Source organism: Wolffia australiana, chromosome 2 (assembly GCF_029677425.1).
Source record: "Wolffia australiana isolate 7733 chromosome 2, ASM2967742v1".
NCBI lineage: Eukaryota > Viridiplantae > Streptophyta > Magnoliopsida > Alismatales > Araceae > Wolffia > Wolffia australiana.
Genome location: NC_135836.1, coordinates 11,826,284 through 11,853,595, shown reverse-complemented (window position 1 = coordinate 11,853,595; position 27,312 = coordinate 11,826,284). Strand labels below are relative to the sequence as shown.

The 27,312-nt window shown below is 35.0% G+C and overlaps 1 protein-coding gene and 1 long non-coding RNA gene across 2 annotated transcripts; one reads left to right on the top strand and one right to left on the bottom strand.

Moving 5' to 3' along the window:
- Nucleotides 1–3,074: 3,074 nt before the first annotated feature.
- On the bottom strand, nt 3,075–6,168 carry LOC144716864 (aspartyl protease family protein 1-like). Its single transcript, XM_078592120.1, has 10 exons — nt 5,629–6,168; nt 5,413–5,548; nt 5,105–5,313; nt 4,425–4,649; nt 3,959–4,100; nt 3,803–3,876; nt 3,622–3,715; nt 3,469–3,526; nt 3,307–3,378; nt 3,075–3,222 (listed from the first exon to the last, which is right to left on the bottom strand). The coding sequence occupies exons 1-10, from the start codon at nt 6,021–6,023 to the stop codon at nt 3,218–3,220; spliced, it is 1,410 nt and encodes a 469-aa protein (XP_078448246.1). The 5' UTR covers nt 6,024–6,168; the 3' UTR covers nt 3,075–3,217.
- A 16,847-nt stretch (nt 6,169–23,015) lies between these two features.
- LOC144715276 (uncharacterized) lies at nt 23,016–24,008 on the top strand. Its single transcript, XR_013584568.1, has 2 exons — nt 23,016–23,160; nt 23,886–24,008. It is a non-coding gene; the product is annotated as an uncharacterized LOC144715276 (long non-coding RNA).
- The last annotated feature ends 3,304 nt before the right edge of the window (nt 24,009–27,312 follow it).

Below are 27,312 nucleotides of genomic sequence, written 5' to 3'. Positions count from 1 at the left end.
TCCTCATTAAGTGAAAGACGCAAGCAAAGATCACATAGCCTAATTGACTGCAAGTTGAATAAGCTATGACACTCTTTGGATCGTTCTGTAATATTCCTGTAGCTGCCGCAAGGAATGAATTCAGCATTTTTCATCCTTATTATCCAGTCATTATCGCAATATCAATTCAACATTTTTCATCACATTATTGTATCTTATCCCCTATCCCCTCTCCCCTCCCCCCTTTTTCAATTACTAGATAGATTTAGACCCTTAGATCTGTTCCCTATGTAGGTGACTTGTACTCATTCACTATCAAGAACTATAATGTGACTATCGATTATAAAATTCATTGATTAATCTCAAAACCAACATTGACATATTTCACCCTAATTTTTTATCTATCAACCTCCAATCCCCAGCTTTCTCTCTCTCTCTCTCATATCTTCCTTTACCTCTTTATCTTATTCCTACCATGATGCATCTTTATGAAGAACGAAAATAAAACATAAACAACTTACCATGATTATTTGATTGGTTTGGAAATGTGAAGAGGGAATGGTCACACAGTGCAGATACTTGCACCAAGTATGTGAATTTCCTGTTGCACCATACCCATGTGCAGTGTGTGAAGTGGTTTTGAGGCAGAAAGCTGCATCACCCAAGGCACAAAGTGAATATTCATCAATGTTATTATGAAAGTTTCATAGATATTCACTTTATATATAATAGTAGTGTCAACTGACTTTTCACAATAAATTATATTTCCTAGGTTCTAAGTTGATATAAAGAATTGAGACAAGAGAGACGAGAGAGAGAGAGAGAGATAGAAGAAACAAGAGACGACAGAAAGAAGAAAAAATGAAACAAGAGAAACATATCAGAGAGAGCTGAAAAGTGGGAGATAAAGAGATGAAAGAGAGACAAACAAAGAGAAAATAGAGATAAGAGAGAGAAGGGAGAGTATAGGGTGGAAAGACGATGGGAATAGCTAGGGGGCCAACTTTTTATTCTTAAAATTAACTGAAGAAGAACATCCGGATTTTGTGAAGTATTGCTCGCATGTTTGAATTACATCCGATATCCAATATTGGACAACCTGATATTGGAATCTGATATCTGGATATCAGTCTATTTCTCTAACATGTGTTCCCCATATGGAAGAAAAAAATCCACTACATGTATGATTGCTGTGGTGATATTTTCAATTGGGAAAAACCACTTGACTATTCTTGCAAACCTTGAATGCCTTTGACCTGATGACGTATGTTGACTTGTGATGGATTTTTGGGTGATGTTGACATTGACCTTGGTTGTTGAGTTGCCTCAGTGCAGGTGCCTTTTAATATTGTAATATAAAGTCATTTATATATATTATAAGCTTATCTATATTATTATTATTTATTTATTTAGTATAGTTCAAATCTATGTTTGTTCTTAGTATAGTTCAAATCTGACTCATTAGCACTGCCCCAGATGCTCTCACTGATTGTTTTCTCGTGATATCATCATTCTGAAGATACTATCTTCCCCCCATGTTTCTGTTTCTCCACTTTTTTCTTGCTCTTTCTCTCTCTCTCTCTCTCTCTCTCTCTCTCTCTCTCTCTCTCTCTCTCTCTCTCTTAATAGACAAGATGAACCATGAAATGTTACTCTCTATTGCCAACATACGACTCTCTATTGCGAGTTAAGAAAAGGGATCATGATAATGATAATAAAAATTTTAGTTTTCCTGTCACCTAACACTACATGGCCCATCAAGTGTATGATGAAACATTGAAATTGAGAAAATTGTAGTAAATCGATTCCGTGGTCGATCTAGTCTATCGTGAATTATAAATTAATAATTTTTACTGATGAACTTGTCAGATAGACAACTAAGTTCCTGCTATGGATTATGAAAACTTTGACATTAGTTCTTCCTAATTGGACACTTACTTTTTGATTCTGAATTTTGATAACACACATTTTAGTAGGTGAATAAGGCCATATTTACAAGTTTATTTGCATTAAATTGATTATCTATGAGTTTTATGAAGCTTAAAATAATTAAATTTATTTTTAGAATAATATATTTAATTTTATGAAGTTTTAAGTATTTAAGAGTGACTTTTATAACATCAAATTCTGAAAGAACATAATTGTTTCAGTTGGAATACAATTTTTCTTGAAGTTTTTGGCATTATATTTGAAAAGATATCAGTTTTAGATTCAATATATATATATATTTATATATATCTAACATTTTATGAATTCCTATCTATGTTTTGGAATTATTTAATGGCTCTTTGACTCTTCTAAAATCTGAGGATACAGAAAATTGGAGGGCTAAGAATGATCCAAATTTAAGTCGTGATATCTGAGAATCAAGGAGTTTCAGGCTGAAATTTTGAGTCGAGCTTCCTTTTTCGCAGCATATTTCAATCCATAAGGTTGGATCTATATATAGAGACTTGAAGTTTAAACATATTTGAACTCACTTCCTCCTAGAGAAGTTGATTGAAAGAGAGTGAGGGTGTTGAAGGTCCATTAAGGTGTTCTTGGTGTTTTGAGTGATTGGGGAAGATCAACACAGAAGTGAAGAGACTGATCTGCATCAAAAAAATGCCTTGATTCTAGCAAAACATAGGATATAAGATTAACTCTTGCCTTACATTGGTTACTATCCTTCACATCCCTTTAGTTAGATCTACATCCTCTTCTCCATCTCACAACCACCTATCCATTATTACATAACATCCATTAGTTAGATTATTATCATTTGTTTTTCCACCATTCTATTTCACAATCATTCATCCCCGTCCACTCACATCTGTCCAACCACATCATCATCCTATTTTCTTATTTGTCTTCTACATCCATCATCACTTCACGTCTTCATCTATCTCACTCTCTTATTTCCATTTGATTTATCCATGTCCTCCTACCTACTCCATATCATCCTTATAATATAAAAACTATCACCCTTTCAACACTTCGGATTCATCACATCACAATCCCTATTTTATACATATCTGTTCGCATCTCTCTTGAATCATCATTTAAAGAGTATTTAAACCTTTATATCTGTCCCCTATGGAGACAACACTTGCTCATCACTAACTAGTCAAATTATTTTATAAGGTTTATAAATTATTATTGATTAACTCAAATAGCAATAAAAAATTAACATCCTAAATTTGAATGTATCGATTGGCGCCGTTGACTTTCTGTGGAATTATCCAGTCTAACCTTCTAGTCAACCTGCCGGCAAGAAACATCCAAATTAACCCCAAGAGTCAATCGGTTAAAGCATACGGTCAACGGCAAAAAACCCATAACACTTACAGTTCGCTTTCTCCCAACCCAGCATGAGCTTCTCTCGATCGAACACAACCTTCAGCTCTTCCATAAAGTTCTCTGCGCATCAACTATTGGTTTCAGATTTCTTGTCTTTTTGAAGAATTGTGCTATTTTATTTGTTCAGACTGGATTTTTTTCTGATCTTACGTCCGATGATATTTATTCCAGTCGTCTTTGTGATTCCCAAGCAATAGAACGTCGTCGGCTGTGTCATGGAAACGGGAAAGATCGTTAAATGAGGGTGTTGAATTAGAATTCATGCAGAGTAAGATTTCATGCTGGGATGAAAACCAGGCTTACCATAGCATTGACCAAGATTGTTGGCCGGACGACGGGGAACTCGCTTCCACCTTGCATTAGGAACCCTATTGTAGGAACGATGGACGCATTCGACCTGTGCGTTTCCCGTCAAATAACCACGATTAATGAATTACTTAGACACTGGCGGTCCAAGAAATTTCAGATAACAGACGAATAAAACCTAAGTTCGTAGCAGTATTCGAAGGAAAAGTTGGGGGCTGGTTTCCCTCGCCCGTCTTGCACCATGGAGGTAAACTGCAATGCAAATTGCATAGATGAGTTTTATTTTGGTTTAAACAACGTTTACTTCCTTAAAATTCAGGGTTATAAAACCCACAGATTCGGCTATGATTGTGTAAGCAGGGTCTGCTAAGGAAGTGAATGAGGTCCCCGAGTCCACAAGAGCGGTGAAATTCCCTGAGATCGACTTTCCCCCGACGCGTATTCCTTCCACGTTGACGTTGTACCTTGGTTGGGTACTGCAATAATTGCCTTTCGTAAGAATTTTTTTTTTTTAAATCACAGTCGAAAATGCATAATCTTTTTCTAGCACAACTTGCAACCACTTCCAACGCCGTGGGTATCATTGCTTATGTGCATGGGTATCATCATGGAGTTAAATATAACGAATCTTCAAAATAAATGAATATAAAAACGGTCGACACACAATGATACTTCAGGCAAATCGGATCTATTTGAACACTCGGTTCGAGGCAAATCGTTAATTTTGTCAAAGAGAAATCGAAGGCTGTATGGAAGAATAGTTATGAGTTGTGAGATCTCAGAGCGTTGATGCATCTCACCCAGTCCGATTCGTCGCAAATGGTGTTTGGAATAGGCCTGCAGCGCCCCTGTCACCAAATATTATTCTTCCCTGATTGTCGCTGCAAAAGGACAAAGAAAAAGAGTCCGCAACGATTCTCGCTCTTGACAAGGCGCTGGGAACGGAGATGGCCCTCAAGCCCAGACCAAATAGCCCGTTTGGTGCCGCGTACTTGAGGAACGCACCGGTCTGTCTTCTCCCGCACCTTCCCCATAGAGATGTAACTAACTATATTAATTCTCTTTCCTAGATAGATAAATAGAGAAAACAAATATAGATCTTTATATAGATAGATAAATAAATAGAGAAAACAACTATACATCTTCATATAGATAGATAGATAGATAGATAGATAGATAGATAGATAGATAGATAGATAGATAGATAAATAAATAGAGAAAAGATAGATAGATAGATAGATAGATAGATAGATAGATAGATAGATAGATAAATAAATAGAGAAAACAACTATACATCTTTATATAGATAGATAGATAGATAGATAGATAGATAGATAGATAGATAGATAGATAGATTGATTGATAGATAGATAGATTGATTGATAGATTGATTGATTGATTGATAGATAGATTGATAGATAGATAGATAGATAGATAGATTGATTGATAGATAGAGGGAGAGAGAGAGAGAATGAAGTACCCAAGAGTGATCTGAGCTTTTATGGGTTTCGAGCGAGAGTCATCTGTTTGCAGATGTAAGATGTCCTGAACCAAGATTCCGGCTGTAGAGGTATTTGCCGCCACATAACTGATACTGTATGGGCAGTCCCCTCTGCGTGTAGAGCAACGGAGCCTCTTACTCGTTGACGAGTTTCTTGGGCTGTAGATATTGAAATTAGATTTCCCCACCTGCAAGTATTGATATGAATAACGTTAACTTCAACTTGTATCGTTCAGAATTTTAGGAGACACTCCGAAATAAAGAAGAATACGGAGATCGACTTATACCAATCCGTAGCTCCTTAAGGATGTGGGAGCACAGATCTCACACTCGCAAGGCAACCAGAAGAGATCGCTTCCGGTATCGAGAGCCACCAGGAAGCTAACAGGAGGCGTGCCGACGGAAACATCTGCGTAGTACAGGCTACGAGAGGAAGAGAGCTGATTCCACGGAGAAACAAAGAAGGAAAGATGAGAGTTATTGTGATAAAGGAGATAACTTACAAACCCAAGGTGCTTATTCTAGATGTCTCGTTCCCTCCGGAGAAGGTGAGAGGAGAGACGTTGCGGGGTTGTCTGTGCTTGCGGTCTTGCCGATTCAGGACGTTGTAATACTCGATACTCTCTTTTTGTGGCCAGTCTTTTAGGGCCGATCTTCGTCCTATCCGTAGCTCTGACTCCACCCACTGTCTCGCCCTGTCGGAGAATTTGTGGTGGAAGTTGAACTCGAGAGTGGTCGCGAGAATTCCTGACGAAAACGAGGATAAGTACAGCATAAGACAGAGAAAAAAGGTTAGGGGACCTGCCGCCATGTTCGCAGCCTTAGCTCTCCAGAGATGGGGAAGCAGCATAACCGAAATAATAGCTAGAAGGCATACGCTTATGGGGAGATCTCGCATCGACTCTTTTTGCTGCTAATATGGTAATTTTGTGGTAATCTAAATGCCATTATTTTCATTAATCGATATTCCAAGACTAAAGGAATTTCCTGGGTGTAAAACGCAATCTACATGGCCTCAATTGGGCATGCAAATCAAGTGACTCCCAGGCAGGAGATTAAGAAACAGCGACTGTGTTATCTGTCGGGTCTGTTTCGTCAAGATGAGCACCAAACTCAGACCGTCGGGTCTGTTTCGCCAAGATGAACTCCAAACCCAGAGGCCAAGATGATGCGTTTACTGGAGCCATAGTTTATTGTGTATGGATTTGATCCAAAGGTAATGATTATTCCAGACGTTTGAATCAAGGATCGTTCTCACATGGCTGCCCGTCAATGCTGAGCATTTATGGTCTACCCAACCATTAAGTCTATCTAAATGAGCGGCGGAAAGTTCTACAACTCATCGCGGAGGATAATTGTATCATCTTTTGAGGGGAGTTTGATTCTCGCTGAGAATGGAGGCTTATGTTGCAGCAAAGTATGTTTAGATGAAAGAAACCATTTTGGGCCTACATTATCAGTCTAAGAAATAGTCTCATCCAATCTCGAAAACAGGAGGAGAACAGGCGTCTCTGTAAATATAGAGTTAACAGGAATTTGAGAAGCAGGGTTTAATGACTAGAGAGGAATACAAAACCGAGGGGTTCAATTAAACATTTTGCGTTTTTCTTCGTCCGCTTTCTTTCTCCTTGAATTCCTTGTTTCTTCCTGTAAACTTTATATTTACGGCGACGCTTGTAAGCATACGACAAATGGGCTCCAGAAATCATTATCGGGTCCTGACCATTTGCATTTCTTGTAAGCAAGTCAATTGTCCCAAGTTGAATCCAATTATATCGCAGGTTAGAGGCAACGGTTGTTTATTATCGGGTCATTAACCTTCTCCTCATCTTAATCTTTTCTCTGAGCATTTGCATTTTCTGGGTTCATGTCATTCGCCATTCGACAGAGTGTCCTCATCATCTTAATTTTCTATTATGTGGTTCCAAGACGCGCGGCGGCATGGTGACCGAAAGAAACTACAATAGGATAGGGTGCGGCGATCATGATCATTATCGGTCGTGATCGACTCATGATCACAATTCACAATGGACGATGGAAGCTAATTGGATTGGTCAAGTTAATCAGATTGGTAACGCCTATCTACTCCAAGCCTCAAAAACCGGCTCTGATCGGCGATCCCAGCGCCGATCAGAACAGGTTCTTTTGGGTGGAAATTCTTCAATAAGAAAGTCCCTTTCTCACTCTCTCTTTCTCACGCCCATTCACCTGTCTCTCTCTCACCGTATCTCTTTTTTTTCTGTCACCTCTCTCTCTCTCTGTCACCGCCACTCTCCATCTCTCTCTCTCTCTCTCTCTCTCTCTCTCTCTCTCTCTCTCTCTCTCTCTCTCTCTCTCTCTCTCTCTCTCTCTCTCTCTCTCTCTCTCTCTCTCTCTCTCTCTCTCTCTCTCTCTCTCTCTCTCTCTCTCTGGGATCAATATCAGCAGTGCAGCTAATCCAACGATAAACCCAATCCAAATTATAGAGCTATGACACAGTCAAATCCAAATGAACGAAATGTTAAATTAAATCGTACCAGTTTATACTGGGGGCTATAACTCATTTTTGTACTGGCTGTTTTATTTTCTCATAAAAATCTAAAATTCCTAATAACAAACCAAAATCCCCTACACGATTTGTTATAAAAGCTTGTTGGCAAGCACTTGCTGCACTTGGTCGAGTGAACCAAAACCCAATTAATAAATATGAACACATTCCTACCAATTCCCAAAAAGTAAAAATTTGTATCAAATTAGAACTAGTAACTAAGCCCATCATTGAAGCATTTAAAAAACTCAGATAAGCAAAAAACCTCCAAATATCCTTGATCATGACATATAATTATCATTATAGATAAGAACCATAATTCCAAAGTAGTGATTAAAATTAACATAATGGAAGTAAGTGGATCAATAAAGTAGCCAAACTCTAAGGAAAAATCATTATTGATGGTCCAAGACCATAGATATTCATAAATAAAACTTCCATTTACTTGTTGGAAGGCCAGATTTGCCAAAAAAAAAACCTATACATTGGAGTAAAATACTAGGAAAAGCCCACATACCATGATTGTTTTTTGTTGCTTTTGGAAAAAGGAGAAGACCAACTCCTATTAGCATAGTAAAAGGTATTGGAAGTAGAGGTATTATCCCAGCATATTGATATGTATGTTCCATAAGAAAGAAAATTTAACTGCTTTTTATAAATTTTAAATAGTTTCCAATTCACCAACTCTTATCTCTTTCAAAAGGAACAAGAATGAAAGAAATAAATCAGTACAAAAATGAATTATGAAAAACTCAAAAATTGAATTCTTAATAAATCTGATTTATCCCAATTATTACTTGTAATAATTCAAAAAAATCCCCTAAATTCAATGAAATGGCAAATAACTAGATTTAAATTACTACTACATTAATATTTTGAGTTATACGGAGATCACTGAGTTCATATGCGCATCCACAACTAAAAATAGTCTCTAAAAAGAGGAAAATTTATTATTATAGTTAATTAATTATCTAATTAATTAATAAATGTGGAAGGAACTCCTTCATCAGATTCAGATTCAATTATAAAACTTATTTTATAATAAACAGAAATTTATAACTAAGAATTTGATTGTGTGAGCTGCAATAAGATAAAAAAAAGAGATATTCGTTAAACTTCTCTATCTAACACTCTCTTGTTTAGCAACAAATTTATGTTAAAAATGTTTGGTCACTCTCAAATTGATGAACTAATCGATAATATGATTTTTTGGTTCTATAATAAAAAACAGCGTATAGTCAAAGACTATTGCTAATTAAAGTAACGGCTTATACTATAAAGAAAGTAGTAAAGCAAAACAAAATATTCAATTTAAACTCTTTGATCTTTCTTTATTAAGAAGATAGTTTTAAAAATATTTGTCTCTCTCTCTTTCTCTCTCTATCAAACACAGACCATCTCCCTTTATGTTTCAGTCTCTTCTCTACCCCTCTTTCTCTTGCTCTCTCCCTCTCTCTCTCTCTCTCCCTCTTTGTCTCTCTCTCTCTCTCTCACACCCAGGAAAATTCAAAGCTAATAACAATGCTCAGGTTGAATATGTGGCCTCAATACTTAGGCAGGAATGTTGAGCAGCCTTCATTTTGGCAGTGTTAGTCTATTTGGAAATCTTGAGATGGCTTGGCAGTTTGAAAGAGGTTGGGCTAAGCTCATAACAAAACAACGATGCATTTTATTACAACACATGTAAAGATACATCTGTGATTCTCGTCATTACATTGGGCATAAGGCATGTATGGGAATGTAGAGACAGGACGCACCCGTGTTGTGGGTAGTATCAAGCGACCCAATAAACTTTATTGTTAACAACTTGGCCCATGTATCAGTCTTGTTAACAACTCAAGAAACCCAATAACCTTTATTGGTCTTCTAAAATAATTAAATATATCATCATATGTATTAATTAATATCAGGTTGATTCAACCTAATGGATAGGTTGAGTCTCCAACCTGTCGGGTGCCAGGCCACACCTCCTGTCGTAGAAGGTACAAAGGAGTGTGTATCGACTCACTCATGGAACCTGTTCATCATCAGTTATCGTGTATGTATAGTCCGTCATTCACTCGATGCTCCTAGGATGACTTAGGGTATTTTCAACTGTCAAACCCTAATCAGTCATACAAGTTAGTATTGATGCTTTCAGAAATCATCGGAGAACTCTTATCTAATATTTAACTACCTTGGCTAAGGTCTTCATCACATCATCTTCCTTAAGTTTTCACCTCTTATACCGAGGGAAATGTGAACCTTGCTTTGATACCAAGACACTGTGAAGGATCAAAGACCCGCATGGCTGGTTTTAAGCCATGGTTCATGAAGTTACTTTAAGAAACCCTCTATGTTCATGATCCTAGGAAGTCAGACTTTAAGAAAACCCTCTATTTCACATTGAACTCTATAAACCCTTCTCTTGAGAACTTAAAGTCGGACGATCCTATCTTGACCACTCAATAGTATTTGTGAACTTCTTGCTGCAATTGAACTAAGACTATTTGGAATCCCATGATTATGGACTCATAAGTTATAGTTAAAGTACAACTTTCTATCCACAAGATGTCTTTGGTGTTTCATGTCTACGGACCGCCTACACAACCATGACGTGAATCAACCTGATTGGCAGTTTGGTATAATACTATCCAGAGATTTGTACGGATCAATTCAGTGTACTCTTTACACTAAAGAGCACCCACTAATGGCTACGGGAACGACCATACTCATCATATGAATGATGCTAGATAGTGCTATTCTATCCGGATACTTCGATGTCCTTTAGAAGTATCCTTTGAATAGGAATATTTAGAACACATGTTTAAAGACTAGTGATTTTTGTATTAGGATTTCATCGTAATCCACTAAGTCTGTTCATGTATTTATGGACTTCATTATAAGCATCACATGTACATAATATACACTATAATGTATATTATCAACTATTGAACATCATACGAGATATGAAATGTTTGCTTGGCTTACCGAGCACATATATATCCATCTGCCTTCACGTAGGTATGTTGCATACTTTGGGACATTGCACCGAGTCACTATGCATCTCTTTCTATGCATATTTTATATCTCTTTCACCATGTGTCTTTTTCTATATATATTTTGCACCATGTGTCTTTTTCTATGCATATTATATATAAATATATATATATATATATATCATGGTGTCTCTCTTTCTATATTTCTCTCCGTAATATCTCTTGCTAAGCGTTTTTAAACAAAACTAGACAAATGCAGAACATATTTGATCCTATAGGTCATTCTCTCTCTTGGTTATTTTAAAGTCATGGATTTCAATTTTTCCAATAGTTAATATTAATTTGAAATTGAAATCTAGTAGACCTTCTAAATCAGACAACATCAGCCTTTGATAGAAAACAAAGATAGTAGAGGAACCAAATGAATGATTTGAAGAGATTAGAAGACCGAGGATGATGAAAAACAATATAAAAAACACAACTTGAGTACATAAAATTGTGTCTTTAGGGTTTGGGATCATAGATATTTTCTGGGTGGGACATGCTCTAATATATAGAATGAGATAGCATAAATTCCAGTTGGGTCTTCCATTAACTGGCTGTTGAGCAGCCTTGCCACCATGTTATGAGATGACGGTGGTGTCTTGGATGGTGATGCCACTTACTCTTGAATGATAACTTCTCAAGTGTTGAAGGCTGCACCATTGTTTGGGCTATTTTTTGGTCCTTTGCAAACTCTGATTACCAATTAAATTTGGTCACATTGATTGATGATTGAATCGACAAAATGATCATGATTGTAGATCCAAACATAAATATCACTCCACATAGAGTACCGATGGAGTGCTCGACGCAACCGAAACCAAAGAATCGGTGATGGTGCATGAATTGACTCCACTTTATTCAAGATAACTGGATAATGTTATGCTGGGATGTTAAATGTAAAAATGTTGAGGTTCCGCTTAAAGTAACTTTATCGTATTGGTATCATTTATTTGTGAAATATGATGTCATAATTCACAGAGGAGAAAAAAGGGTATTTCATGAAAACAATATAACTATATTCATGAAATATTTTATATTTTATGAGAAATAATATGGTAGGATAGTTAAGGAGAAAATTATAATTTCCACATTACTCAACTGTTGGAGATATAGGCTGAAAGCATGCAATATCATGTTTAAGTTTTATTGTAATCCTAACATGATAGTGTTGGGTTTACAATAAAACTTAACAGTGTTGGAGTGTGGAGAAGTTTAAATCCTTCGATACCACACCAGTGTCCTACTTATGGAAGAGATTTAAGCAAACCTTGAAATAGAAAGTTAGGAGAGTAATATTTTCTCATAGTTTGAAGTCAGAATGAAGAATCTTAATATCTTTTGTTTTTCCAGTTCTGAGAGTAATAATTTCCCATCTTTACAGGATCTAAGGATCAACAAAATAATGGCAGAGTTCATTTAGTGATAGTTCACTCGTAAGAAAACAGGTTTACATAGGATATTGGGATTATAGCATAAAGTTTGTTGAGAAAAAAATGGATATGCAAGGGTACACAAGAAAATAGGAAATCTTAGAGGCATAATGTTAAAAGGAAAAATTATGAATGTGAGATTTAAGACCCTAGCATGCTGAGGACCAGATTTATCATGCATAAAGTTTCCCACAAGATGATTACATCAAGCTCCTCATGGCATATTTTTTGGAAAATATCTGAAACTTGCTTTAAGGGTAATAAACCCATATGATCACTAACCCATATGATTGGAATTATTTCACTAGCCCATATGATGAGTTCAAATGGGACAAGTTGATCAATGCCACCAACTCATATGAGTGATGATGAACCAGAAATAAGGTCTAATGTCATCATTTAAGGCTTCTGGTTTATGCAAAAATATTTGTAATTTTTCTTATCAATATAGGGAGATCAAGGGTTTAATTTGCATGTAGCAAGTATTGAATAAGTGAAATTTAATTTTGATTTACTTTTTGTAGTTTGATAATTCTTGTAGTTGTTAAATTTAATTTAATGAAAGAAAATTAGTAAAAATATATCTAAGAAATATGATAAAATTTTATCATCATTTGGAGAATAATTTTGGGAATTTTAAGATTTTATATTAAGAAATCCTAATAAATTTTAATGAAATAATTTGGGGACACTTTGGAAGTGCAGGATGATCATTAATAGCGGTGACGTAAGTGGAGCGGAGCAGGTGAATAAAATGCTGCCACTAGATCTATGGGATGGAGGAAGATATGTGTCGGTGAGTATCAAAGCAGGGGCATGTGATGTGGATTAATGTCAATGGTGGTAAGACACATGGGGCAGAGACAAGAGAATAAGAACTAGAGTATGGTAGATACATGTGGGATGATGGAAAGCTAGGTTGTCGATAATAGTGACCGAGGAAGAAGGATGAAGACATGAGTCAGTAGTCTCATGTCACAGTAGCCTTGTCGTCACATGCCCACTTGGCCAAGTGGTGCTTTCTTTTAATAATTATTACATCAATGCCTCTCCTTCAATCCTTTTCTCTTGGAATTCAAGAACAGACACAAACAGGATTTTTATTGAGTGAATCATTCTAGTTATGGCAATTAGACACAAAATATAAGATGTATTTTTTTACAAGGATGGGGCTCTATTTCTTGTACCAAGATGGCAGATCGATAGAGGAGATAAAGGTAAATCTACCCTAAAATTTTAGCTGAGAACTTATTCAAGATCATTAGATATCTTTATATGCATTTTTTGCAATTCAAATTTATAACTTATCACTTATAAAAATATATTTTTTAAAAACCTAATGTCTTAAAATTCCAATAAATACTAGAAAATTCAGGAAATCATAATTCTTATTTTAAAACTATAATAAACCCCTAAAATATGTAAAAAATGACCAATGATATATTTGGTGACTCATGATATTAATTTTTTTGTGAAATTAGTATTATAAAATTCCATAGAAACAACATAAAATAAGGAAAATCAGACTTTAATTATAAAATATAATATACCCTAGAAATATTCAAACAAATCTATACATGTTCTTATATAATTATTTTCTCTACAAAATTGATACCATCAACTAATATTATAAAGTTCCTTTAAAATATAATAAAATTGATTAAACTTTGAATGTTGTTTAAAACTATAATAATCATGTAAAGACTTCATAACTTGCATTTATGGTCATTACAATGAAAATAAGTGCACAAAATACATGGAATCACTATCATAATTGTGTGTTATTTGTGATTATGTAGGGTTTTGATCAAGATTACTTGAGTTATTTCACTGATCCCTATGAACAATTCGACCAAGATGGCTTGATTGACATCACCGTCCCATTTCACTTGTCCAACCTTACAAAGTATCAATGTCATTGAACTTGATGAAGGGTCCTGTCAAGATGAATAGGCCAGTTTCACAGACCCATTTGATGGGTTTAATCAAATTGACTTGACTGACATCACTCACTCCACTGATGGGTCGGATGCAACTGACTGGTCCAACATCACTAACCCATATGTCGGGTCCATATAGATGAACTTTACAAATGTCACCAACATGTACGATGAGTTTGATAAATATGACTTGACCAAATTTTAGAGACCCAACTAAAGAAACAAACTTATATGACTCAACCAATGTCACAAATCCACTTGATGGTTGTAACCAAACTGGATTAACTGACATCACTAATCTGACTAACTGGCACAACCAAAACAACATGAGTGACATTACTAATCAGACTGGCCTAACTCATTTAGATACTTGATCAATGGCACGACCGATATGAGTAATTTGATCAAGATGAATTGACTGCATCAGTAACTTTTATGGCAGGTTTGACTGAGGTGATGTGATTGGCATCGCTAACTCATCTGATTAATCTGATAAAGATGATTTAATGAACATCACCAGTATTCTCATCAAAAAATCTCAAATTTTATTAAAATTCATATCAATTATGTATTTCTTTTTAAGCCCCATAAAATGAATATCAATTATGGTAAATTGCGTGAGCTTCGTCCTCCACCTCTTCTTGTCTAGGGGTGTAGAAATATGGAATATAACCTTGAGTTAAGAGGGTGAAATTATTTAAGCTACCAATAGCTCTGTGAGAGAATTTTCCATGCTAATGGTATCTAATTATCCCAAATCTTTCCCAATCCATTGGGTCACTGGTTGGTTAAATGAGAAAAAAAACTCTTTGATATCTTTGTGAATCAAAGTAATTGTCATTTCCAATCTCCTTCCATCATAACACAACATGCATCATGTCTTCATCTATTTATTAATAGAAATTAACCCAACATGCATCATGTAGAGATCCAATTCATGTAGGATATGAAGAACCAGTCATTTAGTCATCCGATTCATTCATTGATATTAATAACCCAACATGTGTCATGTGGAGGTTCAACCCTTGGGAAAATATTACTAGAGAATTTTGGTGGGAGAAATAATTTTGATCTACCTAACTGATGTGTAGTATTTTTTGGGTTCTTGTGCCTTGATTGAAGGTTAGAAAATATTTCTCTGTGCAATGGAAGCCAAGATAGACTCCGAATCAATCTCTAGAACAAATAAAATGGTGTGTGCCTTGTCGGGATCTTTTTCCACCCTTCACTTGCTCTCTTGGAGATTATTCTGAAGTTGTTCACGCGTCCCAACTTTAGAAGTTTCCACGAGATCACGGTGTTATTGTCTCTCCACTTTCTCTTCTCCAACTCTTCTTTAAGCTCTTTTAGATCTTCTCACCATTAAGATCCTCTTCTTGATTGATGGAGAAAATGTAAAGAAAGAAAGGGGGTGATGGGGGACCATCTCGCCATCAAGACTGAACGACGCCAGCAACCTCACCGAGCTGCACGAGCCGACGCCTGTGACGCCTCGTTCAAATACTCCAAGTGAAGATGAAGCCGCACGTGTTTTCGTTTATTTCCTTTATTCTTGTTGTTGTAATTTCTTTGCCAAATTATGGATCGGGCCTTTCATGTTTTGTCCTCGCCCATTTCGAACAATTTTATTTTCTAGTCATTTTGAGAGAACCGCTCATCTCGAGACGGTTCCCTCCAGTTACGCCCAATTGGGCATGCTCATGGCCCTATATAAGGACGACATGCCCAAGAGGACAAGAAGACTGGAATTTGGAAATCAATTGAGTTTCTTTGAGTTTTTCTTCTGTCTTAGTTCAATAGACATAGATAGCCTTTCTCCTAGTCCGTCATAAGATCGTGGAGTTGTGGAGTTTGTGGTATCCTCTCTTCTCGCGGGCATCGCCAACTCCAACCTTCAACGCCGGTTTACTTCTTCTGCCAAGAATCAGTTCCGAATCACTCTATGGCTTCAAGAATTGCTGCCAAGAAGCCAATTCTTGGAGCAGGTTGCACCCTTCATCTTGTTCGTCTTGCCACCGTCGCCTGCACGCCGTCCGTTCTAGAAGATTTGGTGCCTGGTGGCCTGGTCATTCTGATCTTTCCTGGGTTTCGAATTCCCAAGAAATCCATCTCCTCTCCGTCAGACCCCGGCGTGCACACCGCCACTCCATTGTGCTCGCCGGTGTCTGATCCGCCAATTGCCCTGTGGTTGTGCGCCAAACATCTTCACACGCCTGTGCATTGTTGCCATTCATAAGTCAAAATACTGGTGCTTGCCACATTCGCATCTCACCAGGACTCGCCGCCGTGTAGCCTCCTGCGCATGCGCGTGCGCAGCGCAACTTCTCCTCCCGCCGTGCGTGCCTACCTCCGCGCACACGCCCTGCCCGCGAGATCCAAAGGTTTTCCTGTGGCCCATCGACAGAGCTGCTGAGTGCGGCCAACCTATTCCCTTCATCTCGCCTTGCTCAAGTCGAGCCCGGTGCCCATCAATGCTCAGCCAAGGCGCTGATAATCAAACTGTTTGATTGTATGGAATTTACCTTCGACAACGGGAATTTGTTCTCCTCAGGTGCTCATGTTCCTCCCCTTCATTACAGTTCACTATTTCCCACTGCATTTGTCACTTTACTATCTGTGCCTCGAGAGTAAGAATCCTTTGCCGAATCGCCTCAATACCCTTAGAGAGAGATAGCTTAAATTTCTTGCCATAAAATACTAAGTACTTGCCAAGGAAGTTTGGACGCCGTCAGGTAGTACAACTACCCCTCATCTTACGCGTCAAAGTGGCCCAAAGAGATATTGGGAAGTTGATTGTGTCCAATCAAACTTCGCCAATTTAGCTGATCATCACACTTTGTTAGATTACTCGTTGTACTTGTCGTTATTTTCTCAAAGTGCATCTTGCCATATAGATACCACGTCAATTCATCATCGTCATCTGTGGTGTAATACACGCCAATTGATCCCGGCCGATAGTGTATTACATCAGGGGGAGGCCCAACTCTTCCTGGCCTGGGTGACTAAAATAGATTCCGCTTCCCTATTTATACTTTTACTTATAATTTTCACCTAAATTACTTGAGTAAAAGTATATCCTCCAATTCTCCTAAAATCATATGTGTGTGATCTTGTAGGCCCATTTATTTTTCTAGTAAATGACTTTAGTGACCTTATAACAATTATCAATCAACCTTATTAATTAACTCTTTCAACATATATATTAATTAATTAAAGACTGATCTTAGCCAATCTCTACGTTAAGTATCCAGCCCATAGGGGCCCAAGTGATACATGCAAATAGTGGTATAACTTTTAACATCATCGAAAATTTGACTTGCCTAAATCAAATAATTTTGTAATTGTAGATATCTCACTCTACCTATGTATAGTAGGAAAAATAAGATGATTAAGTAAGTGATAGAGGAATTAATTATGTAATAAGATGATATAAGAAATGTAGAAAGAGTAAGAAATGATGGTGATGAGGTACAAGATATAAGTAGATGAAATATTAATGATATTGTTTTCAGAATTGATATTTTCTATAGAAATTTAAGGGTAGTGAATAAGGATCTTTATTTTACAAAGATATAAGATGAAGAAGAGGATAGGAAAGGGGATAAGAATTAGGATATATAGGGGGAAAAGATTATTCTATTATATATACTAATGAGGTAGAGAAACATATTTATCTGTGTGTATGTATGATAGGAGCTTAAGAATAATAGATATAGGGAGTTAATAGATTATGTTTAGTATTAAAGGGGTTTAATTATTTAGATAGAGAAGGAGAGAGTAATATTAGATAATAGGAGGAATTAAGAGTGATTAAGAGGTGAATATTAATTCTATTATATGATTAACAGGTAGATTACAATAATATAGCGTGGTTTATATATGCATAGATATTTAATAAGTATTTTCTGATAAGAGAAAAGGGGGAGAAATTCATGTGAAATGGCCTGAATGAGGCCACAATATTAAACCCTAGTGAAATCTGATCTAACTTTGAATCAAATATAAATTTGTGTAAACTTAGGTATTCCTAAGTTAGTTTTCCTCCAGATTGAATCAGAAAAGTACCAGATCTGCCTTAATTTGAAGAGAAAGGGGTTGGGACATCAATCGTCAGCCCCTAACCTCGGTGTGTGACTTCCCTTTCTCTTCTTCTTCTTGCTGGCACACATCTTTGTCTTCTTGAACCTTTCTTGAACCATCCTAAAGATCCCAAGATCCTCAAAGGCTGTCACGATCTGGAATGAGCTAAGCCACAGCTGAAAGGGTATTTGCCATGCCCTGAATGTTGTGATGTGAGATGGTGAAGTTGGGCATAAAGAATGGACTTAAGGCGTCAAAAGAGACCCTATCTCGACTCTCAATCAAGTGCCCCCAGTCCAACCTCTTTCCAAAAAAATTTTATTGGATCAGTCCATACTTATGGTATAAGTAGGATTAAATAGTTTTATTTTATCCATCGAATAGGAATATTTGGAATATATGTTTATAGACTAGTGATCACTGTATTACGATCTCATGACAAGTCACTAGGTCATCGCATATATTCATGGACTCATTGTAAACATCTCAAGAATAATAATGCATAAATATTTCTTTCAATGATTTACATAAAATATGATGGAGAGATTGGATTGATGGAAACATCATGTCCTTCCGTGTCAACCTCTCAATCGGCCATACTTTAAGGAAGATGACCCACGCAACCTAACACAAGAGAGTGGTATAACATATCCATACAAGCCAGTTACACAAAATGATGCAACATCCCTCTCATGTTTAGAGGCGATGTTGCACTTTGGCATAAATGTATACATTCAAAGTTCCATTTTCATTAGGTTGATGGTGGCCCTGAGTGAAATTTGTGACTCTCATTTCAAGTTCCCAATGTAGATCTCCAACTTCATTAGTGATATCTTTGAGTAAGACTTATTAACATCACCGCACCGACAACTGCAAGAACCGTCAACATTGTCATCCTGGTGGATGAGTCTACAGCCTCGACAAATGGCTTGTGATTTAGATGAACGCATTCACCATCTTCTACTTCTTAATAGTTTGGATTTTTTGGCTTGACACATGATAATAAGTTTAATGTAATATTCATTTTTGTTGTACTTACACATTCTATTTTTTCCTAGGTTATTATCTTCATCATCCATCACACCACCATCAACTCTGTCTCTTTTCAATGCATATTTACTGCCATCTTCATCGCATTCTACGATGGTTTGGTCGTATCACTTACCCACTCCACTGCTCATCGCTCCCATATACATGCTTATCTCAACCGCATTTCACAAATTAAAACCACTCTATTCCTTTGACTCCACTCAGCACATTTCCATGTCGCATGACACCACCAATTTTCCAATTAAGGTAACCCAATCAGAATGCATTGTTATTCTCCAGTCGAAAACTCTATAAATTCTGTGGAAATTAGTTCTTGAAGTTTATATTAATTAGTGTAACTATTATTAATCTTTTCTTACCATCTTAGAATTATTCTGAATTAGTTCTTGAATATTATATTAATTAGTGAAATTTAATTATATTTAATTAATCTAAATTATAAAAGTATGCAAAATCCTAAAAGTATGAATTAAATAAATTTCACTTTTTCAATTGGAAATTATTGAAAGTTCTGGTGGTATAAATATGAAACCTTAAATGACATAATTAACCCAAATTATTCTTCATCACTTGGCATTTTTAACGGGGAGCACACACACTAGATTACCAAATTTTATTTTTTTATTCAAATGTTTATATGTGAGAAAGCTTATAGAAAATTTATCAAGCTTATAATTTACGCTTACTTAATTTTACTGATTTTTTCTGCATAATTAGAATGGTAAATAAGAGGTCTAAATAATTCTTATTTTTTATGGAACAAGTAGTCATCAAACCAAAAAAGGGAAAAACAAATATAATAATCAATTGGTGAGAGGGAGGACCAAAAGTGGTGTCAAAGTGAATTATCAGAAATTGGAGTTAATTTCCATCAAGGGTTCTGACTTCTGTAACAGTGTTTATAATTTTTCTTATGAACATAGAGTGAGTTAGGGGTCAAATCCACAAGCAGCATCGGGTGACTTTTGATGGTAGTGTTATGAACGGAGTTAAAAACCAAGAAGATGTGAGCTACAAAACAACAAGATCAAACTAACATATCAACATGTGCCCACCAAGCTGAGTGGTGCTATACCTTCACAAGTCTTGATCTGACCATCACTCTTTCAGTCCTTCAATCTTGGAATCCATGAGCAGACCCAAATCCAATTTTGAAAGACCAAATCACTTTAATAATTTTCATTAGGACGAAAAGACAAGGGTAATTTTTTAATGATTGGGGTCTATTTATATATCTATCTTGTGGGTGAATGTTCGAGTAAAGAAGAACCTACGCTCAGAATTTCAGCTCCAAACTCCTGGATCATTAAATATCTTCATTTAAAGTTGGAGAAATCTAAGCCATCAGATTTTCTCTCTCATTTGATCAATTTGTTGGATTGTCATAAACACGCAAAATTTTACATAGACCAAAAAAATTTAAGAACTCCATTGAAATATTAAACTAATAAAATTATTTTCTTTATAAATTTAGGGTAAAAAAACTTCAGGCAAATATAAAAAAAAATCAATATAATAAAAATTTTCACTTTAAAATATAATAAACCCCTGGAAATATTTAAATAAATATAAATACAGTTTTCTGAGCTCCTCAGTTTACTTTATTTATGAATTTTATTTTATAAATTATGTAACATACCAAAACATTAGAAAAAATGGAAAAATATCAATATCATTCTAAATTTATAATAAATCCCTCTAAATATGCAACTAAATCCAAATTTATATTTTCTGACTGATAAAGATATGTTGTTTATAAAACTAATGTAAATGTTTTGTTAAAATGCCATAAAACCAAGAACAGGCTGAAAGTTTTTTAGAAATATAATCAATCATTTTAAGAATTTGTAACATGCATTATCATCATTTCAATAAAATAAAACGCATGAAGTGCATGAAACGACTGTTAAATTTTGCATCTTTTATCATCACAAATGAATGTGGAGAAGAGGAGGAAATATAAGGAGAGATTGAATCTTTATGGAAGTGAAAGAAAACCTAGTGAAAGCACCTCTACGGGTGATGTAACTTTTCAATTGGATAATATCCCATTATTTTATGGGTTATTATCTGGATCCCTTTCAATATTTAGATGCTTTTATGTCAAGTGTTCTCTTAATGATATTCCTTTTATTTATGCCTATATGTTGAAAATGAAACATTTTCCTTTAACACGAAAGGATATAGATAGAGAGTGGTATGGCACTGTGTAGGTTACCTTTAATTCCTTGGATGAAGTTGAGGAATATTTTTAGAAAGGTTCTAATGCTTTTGGAAAAATTACTTGTAGAAAAGTCAATCAGATGCTTTGTCAAACAAATGATGAGTCAATTAGTGAAGCTTGAGAAAGATTAAATTAATGGACTAAAAAATTCCTCCATTACAGGTTTGACTATACTTTAGCAACAAAAACCATGATGGACTAGCCGATATTTCCAAGAACAGACAAGACATACCTCCAGGAATTACATTTCTTAATATCTATAATTAATAAGGGTATGATCTTCTGGAGGGAATTTTGGATATGGATCAGAAAAAGATAGGATGAAACCAAAATGTCACAAATTTGCGTCATAGTCATGGAAGAGTCACAAATATCAAAATAATAGTTGTTGAGATTGACAAAGAATTTAATAATAAAAACATGAGATAGATAAAGAATGACATGGAATAAATGAAAGCTTACTATATGTTACAGCACTGACCATGCACTTGGAGAATGTAAGAAAATGGAATTGGTGAATGCAATGCATTTTAATCTGGGAAGAATAACTTTAAAATTTTAATCAACAGATAGCCAAGAGTATTCCAACAGAAAACTCAACATTACATCCTCAACAAAAAAACCAACCAAAATTCATTTCTGTGTCAATTTTAACCAGTCCCTAAGTCAAATGATTTAATTTTTCAAATGATGCACGATCAGTAGAAGATGATGCAGGATATGATGAAGAAGCATGACAGAATTGAGAAGATTAATAAGGAGTATAAATTTAGGGAGCAAGATAGAGGTAAGAGAGCTGAAATAAACTCCTAAATACTTTGTTTCCCAACTCAACCAGCTATTAATCCTAAGAATTTATCCATTACTGAAGTTGAGTCATGCTTCATCAAATTCGAATTCATCCATGTAGATATCCATGACATTTTGATTTTAGTAAAATGGCTAGGAGCTGTCTCATCCTTATGAGAAACCAAAGGGATTCAAGAAAAAAACAAAAGGGAAGAGATTTTTGTTCAACCTAAAAAACCCAATCAACAGATTATCGGCATCCCATTCCATTACCTGATTCTCTCAAAATATCTAAAATTACACTGATCATGAGAAAAAGATTGGTTGATACATTTAAGGTATCTCTAGTTACCTTCAATCTAGATGTTGTAATTTGTTGTATACCGTCTAATGCTAACTATATTAAAAACACGTACTCCTAAAAGAGGTGAAAATATCTTGAGAGCATTAGGTGATGGAATAAGAGGCTGATTATCTGTTGGTTGGGGTTCTTCAGGTTGAACCACAAGTTCTTCCTCCCTTCCGTTTCTTTTTTTCCATCTGTTTGCAGTATAATTGAAGATATTTGAATAAGCATAAATCTTTAATTATGAGTTTTGATGAAATTTCAAACATTGTGAAGAGTCAAGATTAAGGTGTAAGTGAAAAGAAAAATAAAAGTATACAGTTTCTTTTTAAAATGCATACGTTCCAATTTTATTTCTAGTTTACCATAAATAAGACGTAAATGTTATGTTAAAGCATTACAAGGGCATTTTAGTAAAATGAAAACAATAGTGAGGATGTTAAATAAAGGAAGAAAGAGGCATGAAAATAAGGGCGAAGAAAATACGCGTGTGAAGATTGGAAGATAGCAAGGGCGTTGAAGCATTCTTCAAAGTCTTGGTGATCGTGGTTTTTTTGGGACAAAGGAGAGCTGAAATCTTAGATGCAGTACAACATTGAAGAACACAAAACTGCTTCTATGATCAGGCTTCTGATCTCATTCTTTTTCTTTTGAAATCGTTCTATTCAAAATTTGATTTCAAAAATCGTGGCATTTGAATCAGCGTTTTGAAATAGTTCTATTCCAAATTTGATTTAAAAAATTGTGGCATTTGAATCAGTGTTTCGAAATCGTTCAATTCAAAATTTGATTCCAAAAATCGTGGCATTTGAATCAGTGTTTTGAAATCATTCTATTCAAAATTTTATTTAAAAAATCATGGCATTTGAATCATCGTTTTGAAATAGTTCTATTCAAAATTTGATTTCAAAAATTGTGGAACATTTGAAGATCTGAAATCTTCTCATTGCTGAAATTATTGAAACTTTGGCGTTCTGAAATCTTCTCTTTGGTAAGCTGAAATTCTTGAAACTTTGGTGATCTGAAATCTTCTCATTCTTGAGCTGAAATCAAGACATTGGTAAGCTGAATTTCTTGGAGCATTGACTAGCTGAATATCTCAATTCTTATGATTTTCATACTTCGAAAATATAAACGTGATTTTCATAATCCGAATTCAGGAATTGTGATTTTCATAATCCTAAAATAGAAAACGTGATTTTCATAATCCAAATCAGTAATTGTGATTTTCATAATTTGATTTTTGAAATTGTGACTTTCAATAACTGAAGAAATCAAAATTTCCAGCTGAAATTGCAAATCGAAAGAGAGAGAGATATATCTGACTTTTTAGTTTACTTTTCTGTTGCAGGATTTAACTTCTGAAGAAATAGAAATCTTCTGTTGATATTTCTGATTGTGAAGTGTTGAACGTCATTGAGTATTGAATATCCTGAAATCTTAAATAATCTAAATCTGAAATATTTCAATAATTTCCTTGGATCATATATTAAATCAAGAAATTGATATTCAAATTAGTTGTTGTGGTTATCAGAATAGATATTGCATTCTTTAATATGTGAGTGAAAAGCATTGACTATGGATTAAAAATTACATAATAAGGATTAACAAATATCCATATTGAAGTGAAAAATTTTATGTTGAAATTGGAATAATTTTACTCAAGCTAGCATTTCAGGAAAACTGAAGACAAGGGTTTAAATATTTTTACAAGTTCTTTCAGCTCTTGTGGGAATAGAGATACTATATTGAGTTAAGGCAGATTAGGCAGCTGAGAGGGACTTGAGTGGTCCATTGGAAGAAGAAGTGAAAGCGTGGATACCTTCAAAAGCTAAGCGGGCTCGAGGTTATTTATGTTTTTAGCTTGGGTGGCTATAAAAAACTTGGTTAGGGACATATTAAAACTCTGGTTGGATATCCCGGGACAGAAGGAAGGAACTAGATCTAACCTGTATAAAAATCTTGGGTATCCTCTTCTTCTTTCACTATCAATAGTAACTAAGTAGATAAAATTAGGAGTATAGAAATACAAAAACTAGATATTGAAATAGAATAGTCTAATTCAACCCCCCCCCCTCTTAGACCATTCATAGGATAATAATTCAACAATACTTTCTCATAGGATGAGGTAGATCTTTTCCATCTATAAACCTTGAAATTTCTTGGATATCTACATGGGTTTATTCAAATTCAATGGAACATGACTCAGATTCAATAATGGATAAATTCTTACTATTAATAGCTGGTTGAGTGGGGAAACAATCTATTCTTTTGTGGAAATATTAGTTATATTCTTTTGAACTCTATCCCTGAAAATAAAAAATTATTTGGTGCCCTTAATCACTTGTGGATTAGTATGCATAGTGTTTTTTGAGTCATTATTAGATACATGAGCTAGTGCGAATATCATGCCTAAAGCATTACGTGACAAGATTAGATTCATGAATTTAGAATATATACGTATGGAGCTTTTTTAACTCATTAATAAGATGGATGACCTGATGGAATAACAGAAGATGTACAAGTTATAATTGGAAAATGTGTATTTCATATTGATTTTATAGTGGCGTAGATGAATATGACCTACGCAAAGTTCGTATGACTTTGGGAGGATAATGATTATGAAGCAAGAGGATATTGCAATACATAACATGTTATATTATACATATTTTAATATTTATGACTTATCTTATATAAGAGAAAATCGGAGTGAATCATGAGAATCAGACCACAATGCGGGCCAGCCAGAGGATGTCAAACAAGTAACAAGACAAGGCCAAGATGAAGGAGAACTAGCCATGTTGGCTAAGTATGAACAGAGTCAACTCCAATTTCAAGTTCTATAGATTGATGACCCAGATTCGGGCATAATTATATTGAAAGGAGTATCAGGTTCATGGATTTTTTTATAGATTTCATTATCACAGTATAACGAGGTTCAAGTCGACAAGGGAAGAAGAAAAAAGGATTTAAAAGGTAGAAGGTATAACTGCAATGTATATATTAATGTGAGGAACCAAGAGGTCATATTGCAATAAGTATAGATAGTATGGATTCAAATAATATGGAGGGAATAGAAGATATAGGTGTAATTTTAATGTATATATTCATTTTAGGAACAAAGAGATTAGATTATTATATACATAGAATATATGGATTCAAATAATATGGAGGGAATAGTGATAAGTATGAGTGTCGTCCAAGGGAAGCAAGTAGGAAGTTCAATGTGATTATCTTTTTGGTGTTTCAATCCTAATTAGAGTGAATTTGATCTTCAACGAGGATCAAGTCACCCTAATTAGATGAGAATTGAGAAAGGGGGATAGAAGAGGTGAGAAGAATGGAAGAAATGTGGGCTCTAGATTGAATTAATTGATCCAATTGGATGGATCAAAGAATTCAATTAGAGAGGTTGGTAGGAATTTTTAATTTGGTTTTGGTTGATTTTTGCAAGTTGATAATTCAGAACTAAAATGGGGTAATTGAGTATCCTAAGAATTAAAACTAAATTTTTTAGAATTTTCTTTTGGAATGCCCAGGTGAATCCCTCAATTTCTCCTCTCAATCCTAATCAGGGCTTGTACATGCCGCTCAAGCCAAGCGATTTAGAAGTTCAGATCAGAATAGAGATGAAGAAACAAACAACTTAACCTATTTCATTCAAAATGCATAAAAGTTTAAATACAATGAAAGGAAAAAGTACCAAAACGGTTGATCCAAGCTGGGGCTCCTCTCTGTCTTGCAGCTGTGATAGAGAACCATCAAGAATGAGCTCCCCCTCACGAAATTTAGCTTTTATACTTAGGTTATATGGTAAAAATCACCATTTTACCCCCGTTTAGTACTTAATATTTATTTATCAATTTAGGCTGGATCTGAATAATCCAACCATACAAATAGAAAGAGGGGATCAAGACGAACAAATACATAAAAAAATCATCTCAATCGGACTTTAGGATCAAAAGTTATTAATAACTCAATTTTAAACCAATTTAATCCATTGGATTTAAAATTGATTTATTTATTAATTTCGTTTTTAAACACGCAATGATGTGTCGCTCTCTCATTGGCTGGCGCATTTTGAATCTTCCTTTTTGCAGAAAAGTCCATAAAAAGCCTGGAATTGCTTTTGGACGCCGCGCGAAAGTAATTGTGTATATGCCCCTAGCGCACTCTCTCTCCTTCGATTTCTCCTAAAAACATTAAAAATATATATTAAAAATTGCAATAAAACCCTGTAAAATTTTAAATTGGATCTTTACGCCTGTAGTGGCGACCGAGAGCTATTTTCAGGGTCTTTTTGCAACGAAAGTTCACAAAAAGGCCCTTGAAAGTTTGAAAATAATAAAAATACTTCTTTTTCTATTATAAATATACTTTTTTCCTTGAAATAAATACATTTCCTCTTCAAATAAATCTCAGAAAAATCCTAAAAATTCGTAAAAAAATTCTAGAAAATTCTAAAAAATTCACTGATTCATTCCCATGCTGATAAATCTCGAAATAAAATATTAAATATGCCATTTTCATTCAAAAATAATTATTTCGAGCTTCAATAAATCCTTTAAAATTCATAGAATTAACAGAAAATTAGGGTAAAATCAGAAATCATTAGAAAACACTATTTTCATGTAAATATATGATAACAACCCCATTTTAAGCTCTTTAAATGCATAAAATCATGCTAATAACACGAAATAAAGACAGAAATTAGGGTGTTATCAATCTTCTTGTTAATAAATTTAATGGAACAATAAGATTAATTTTCAAACCTTATT